The sequence below is a fragment of the Anarrhichthys ocellatus genome, unplaced genomic scaffold (genome assembly GCF_004355925.1).
Source record: "Anarrhichthys ocellatus isolate YVR2014 unplaced genomic scaffold, GSC_Weel_1.0 scaffold3268, whole genome shotgun sequence".
NCBI lineage: Eukaryota > Metazoa > Chordata > Actinopteri > Perciformes > Anarhichadidae > Anarrhichthys > Anarrhichthys ocellatus.
In genome coordinates, this window is record NW_022283242.1 from 1 (window position 1) to 5,503 (window position 5,503).

The 5,503-nt window shown below is 41.3% G+C and overlaps 1 protein-coding gene across 1 annotated transcript; it reads left to right on the forward strand.

Moving 5' to 3' along the window:
* Window positions 1–73: 73 nt before the first annotated feature.
* LOC116378857 (phospholipase DDHD2-like) lies at window positions 74–5,278 on the forward strand (the record flags this gene model as incomplete). The annotated part of the gene is made up of 6 exons (XM_031840766.1): window positions 74–100; window positions 553–708; window positions 1,080–1,182; window positions 1,268–1,429; window positions 3,040–3,211; window positions 3,360–5,278. Coding segments are annotated over 6 exons (702 nt in total), but the record flags the coding sequence as incomplete, so codon positions are not given.
* Window positions 5,279–5,503: the final 225 nt, after the last annotated feature.

The window sequence follows — 5,503 nt, forward strand, 5'->3', positions numbered from 1 at the left end:
GGGAGTACCAGTAGATAAAAGCTTTAATGCATCACCTTCCTGCTTCTCTCCTCCCCCTGCTTGCCCTGGACAGACCAATGGAGGCATAGCCAAGGGACAGGTGTGTCTCACATGGTGTCCTCAGGCTTCGTCCTTAGGTCTCTATGATCTCTCTGTGCCTGGGGGTTCTTTTCACATTCAGTCTGGTCTGTTCAGAAACAAATAAAGGCGACTTGAATTATAGTGGCTGTTTTGTGATCAATAGGGTTTCCATCGCAAAGTCACATTATGCCACGGTGATTAAAGCCACCATCTTTGTCCCATTGAGACATACAACCCAACACCACAGTGTGTCTGTGCTCATCCCGTCCTGCATGAATGGTCAGAGCCCTGGTCTCCCCTTTTCCTGCTGCCACACTCCCTGACTGTTGTCCTAATGTCATGAAATGTAGTTTAAATGTAAACACTGTTGTGCACCAGAGGAGTTCCATCTGTCTGAATAGCTGTGATTTCTTCATCTAACATTTTTTTTAAACAGATTTGATAGAGCATGTTTCCATCCTCTCTCCACAGGTATCCATTGATTACCCACAGCTGGCTTTCCACCCTCAAACATTTTTTGCTTTTGGCTCTCCGATTGGAATGTTCCTGACTGTTCGTGGGCTCAAACACATTGATCCCAACTACACCTTCCCAACCTGCAAGAGCTTTTACAACATCTACCATCCAGTGAGTCATCGCACCTTTACTGCATCTGCCCATTCAGGCACAGCTCCTGCACCTGCTTTTATTTGCACAACTACAGTTTGACTTCACACACACACACACACACATCGACGCACATCCATTGACCCACCCCCAACCACACACACATCCGCACACCCTCACCCAGATGTAACTGAAGCGTTGAATAAACACACCGACAAGAATAATAGTCCAAGTTTCACCATTGTGTATTCATACCAAGATTATTACGATTAGTGAACTTTTGGCATCAATAAACATGCACATGTGCTTCAGAGAACTCAAGAAAATACAAAAGTACAACCCACGTTGAAGTCATCTTTCACAGTCAACTCATCCCCTTTATTGCTGTGTAGTACGACCCTGTGGCCTATCGGCTAGAGCCCATGATTGTAACAGAGGTTGATCTGGAGCCCATGCTGATCCCTCATCATAAAGGCCGCAAGAGGATGCACCTGGGTATGACTGTCTGTTTCTTTCTCTTTGTGGTGTGGGCTTTGTGTAGTAGGCTTAATGATAATCTCTGTGTCCCTTTGTCTAATAGAACTAAAGGACAGCTTGACCCGTATGAGCATGGATTTGAAGAACAATGTTTTGGGATCGTTACGGACGGCATGGCAGTCCTTTTCCAGACTACCAGTTGCTGCACTGCCCCCGGTGGACCAAGGAGACACTACAATAGAAAGAGACCTTCAAGAGACACAGGGTAGAATAACCCTTTTATTTGCATTTGTTTGTGTATGTGTGCAAAGGTGTGTCTAACCCAGTCTCCTCTCACCCCTCTCTGCACGTTGCCACCCTCCCCTCTTACACTCTATCTGGCGGTAGCTCCTGCTTCCCTCACCATTTACCTACTTTACCTTTTGAACTTCAGCCTCAGCGGCAATCACTTCTTCTTCTAAGATGGAAGAGAAAAGTGCTGACTTTTGGACTAAAATACTGGAGTGGCCCAGGGCGCTTCATAAGCATTACTTTCAAGATAAGACAGGAACAAAATCGAAGAAATCGAGTTCAGTTTTCTCTGTAAACTCTAAACACAAGCCTGTATAAGCTTGTCTCTCATTGTGCGTGTTACATTTACCTTCCCTGGAAAGGAAACAAAACAAATTACTTTAATTATCTGTTTAATGGTTAAAACTATGCTGCAGTACCTGCAGAATGTATAGTAAAAAAAACCTAATAGTACTCAATTACTGTGGTTTACTTTGTCTTGTCAGCTCCCTCACAAAGAGCAAATGCTAAGATGTAATGCATGTCATTATTACCGCAGGCTCTCACTGCTCCCCTGCTCCTCCTTCCTCCATGCCTGCTGACTGCACTATTGGTTGAATGTACTAACCGCTTCGCGAACAACAGAGACCACTTGAGGAATTTTCCCATGGTGCATTCTTGTATGTTCTGAACAAACGGGAACAGTTGAATGGTATTGATCACAGTTGTTCACAGCAGGTGATGTTAATCATCAGTAGCAGGTCTGTAGCTACATGCAGGTACACGTCCTGCCCTTTTCTACAGAACCTGTAATTATTAGTCTGTCAGTTTATTAAATGAGTCACGGGGAATACAGCTGCTGCTAGAACAGACAAATACATCACAAAATAACCTTTGTGTCCTACTCTCCACTCTATATGTTAACGAGGACTCATAGCTTTTTGTTTACAACCCTTACAACCTTCACCTGTTGTATTGTGGTATAAGATCCCAAACACGAGACTCTAGTATAATGTAACAATAGTGGACACAGTAATATGTAATTTGAGAGTAAGATGTTCATGGTTTTAATGTCCGAAATTACAAGTCAGTAAATGCAGAGGTAGAAAATATGATAATCAAGCAGCCAGCAGTTTAGAGTTCATCAGAAGGTTTTTGTTGAGAGCCCTCTCGAGATCACTCTTAAAACAACATTTACATTTTTAACATACCAACTCATCACAAAACTAACCCATCTTACTGACATTTACTCAACCTCATACTTGCACCTGTGGGTGAGTGCATACACACAACATCAGGTCAAAAGTCTGATGTTAATTGATATAGGAGACATCCATTCAGTGCTAATCAAAAAAGCGTTCTGCAGTGGTTTTCTAAACAATCACAAAGATGGTTTTTGTGGTTGTTATTCCATCAAAGTATCTTCTTGCAACATCTACAGCAGACACTCTCTTCCTTCCTGTCTATTATCTCATCTGTTCCTGTTCTACCAAGAAGTCTGAGTCAAAACAAATAGCTGCTGGCTATTGTCTTTTTGTTGTCTGTAGCCTGTCTGTGCAGCTTCATCTTCCTTTTTTTTTTTTTTTTTTTTGTATTCTGTCGCAGCAGGAGTGTGTGACGAGGCAGAGTCCTCAGTGTCAGCAGAGCAGACGGAGCAGCCTGAGATTAAAGTGGGGATGTTGAATGGAGGACGAAGGATCGACTACGTACTTCAGGAAAAACCTATCGAGAGCTTCAACGAGTACCTGTTTGCCATCCAGTCTCATCTGTGCTACTGGTGAGTCATGGATACACGTGGACCACAGTTATTGTGACCTTTGTTATCGTGCGCTCTTAATGTTTTTCTCTTTGTTGTATCCCATTTTACACGCCTGACTTAAATCTATCCTTAAAATAAATGATGTTCTTCTCTCTCTGTCTACTAGGGAATCTGAGGATACTGCTCTCCTGCTGCTGAAGGAGATCTACGACAAGCTAGGTGTGGCCATTGAACAGTCACACCAGTAATACAGTTTTATAAAAGTTGACTTGCTTTGTAGCAATGACAGTAGCCTGAAAGTGACAAAAGGAAGGACAGCTGTCAGAGCCAGCACAAGCGTCTTCCAAGATGCCTTACCGTCTGGGTGCCCCGGCCTCCCCTCCCTCGACGCTGAAGACCGGTTGGTTGCAGTCGGGTGATCTCGGCTCAGATGTGACAGTCGGCCTTCATTTGAGGGAGCGGTGGCTTCTTAGTGGTGCCTAAACTCCCAGTGCAGGACTGGGTTTGGTGTCTGATAGTTGTTTCAAATCCACCCAAACATCCCTGTCATGCTCCTGGATGCATTTCTCTGTCTTTTGTGAGTCATTCTTTATTTGACTTTTGCTTTGCACTTTCACTTAACCAACAGGTGTTGACATATTATACCTCAAGCTGAAGTTGAATAATATGGAAAAAATAATTATCATGATAAACAGTAGACACACACAGTGCTTGTTCAAATATGAACAAGTATAAAATCTACCACATTGGTTTAAAAACTGGCCGTCAAAGCTGGTATTTCTATGCACAATAAGAATATATTTAAAAATCCAAGAATATAATTCAAATTGATTGTAATCTATTTTATTTAATTCCCAGCCCGATGTGATCGGACATGTAGCTTTATAATTATAATAAACTATAACCTTTGTCTGACCCTATAAACCTAAAGCTGTCTTGACCAACGAAGTGCTCCGTTAGCCAAATATGAGACCTTTATAAATACGCAGGTCCAGTGGTTTCATTTGGTCAACTAAAATGTTTAGGTTCTGAAGGAAAATCAAGGTTGATATTCTGTCCCCTGGCAGCCATATTTGTTTTTCTGTCAACACTAAGGCCACTTTAAACCCAGGGTTGCTACTCCTACATGTGTGCAATATAACGATAATGTTCTTTTTCATTCTATTTCTATAACTTTTGTATAATATAAGGGCCAAACGGTACATGTTTGTCTCTGTAGCAAGGTGATGTACAGTCATTTTCTGTAACGCAGGCACTTCTTTGCTTTGTTAGAGCATGGTTTCTCAACATGTTCTGGTCCTGACCCAATGGTTAGGTGCCACAATGTTCATAATTCTCATGAACCCAGCAATAAGAGAGCTTGAAATCCTCTGCTTTTGATATAACGAGCATGATGCATAGACTACATAGAAATTATGTTTCAAAGCATGTCAATTTATTTGACAAAAATCAACATATCAATGGACTAAATACCACAAATCTGCAACATGGGGTCCAGACTACAAAGTTGAGAATCTCTGTTTAACTTTACAAATATCTCGTATGTTCCTCTCTGTCAGGGCCCCACCACTAGAGCCCTGACCCACTGGTTGTATCATCCACACAATACATGAATAATAGGCTTGTTCATTTGTCTTCCTTTAGAAATGCACTAAATACTAAATTATCATGTTGCCCTTTCCTTGGACTTCACCTCTGTCTGTGTGTCAGTTAAACGGATCTTGATGGTCCCTGGCTCCTCTTCCCATAACTTCTGTTATTGCACTTGATACGAAAAAGTTGATACATACCAAAAAAACAATTGTCTCCTTTCTAAATACATACCTTATGAAAATGGTAACATGTTGTGCGTGCCATAATAAAAACATTACAATTGTCTTCTTGTGTTCTTTGAATTTATTGTAAACATGTTTTTTCTGAAGTTGAAAGCACAATAAATTGATCTGCAGCCTTTTTAGGGTTTGTATTATGTTGACTATAGGACATAACAGCCAGAAAATACGACATAATTACCGCATATTGAGCATCCGAATCAAACTGGATAATTTACAAAGTAATAGTAAGTCATAATCAAACAGGGAGGGGGTTAACTTACAACCACAACATCGTTACTATGGTAAGTCACTCGAGCATGCGCAGTCGTGTGGAAAACACAGAATCACTTGCAACATTGGACAACAAACATGAGGCAAGTTAAACTCTTATATAGGTTTTGGCATTTGTTTTTTAGCCACAGTTCAGAGCTATTTGCTAGATTGTTGAATTGTTAATGTATTTATTCGTTATTTATGGCGCTAACAAGTCTGGCGT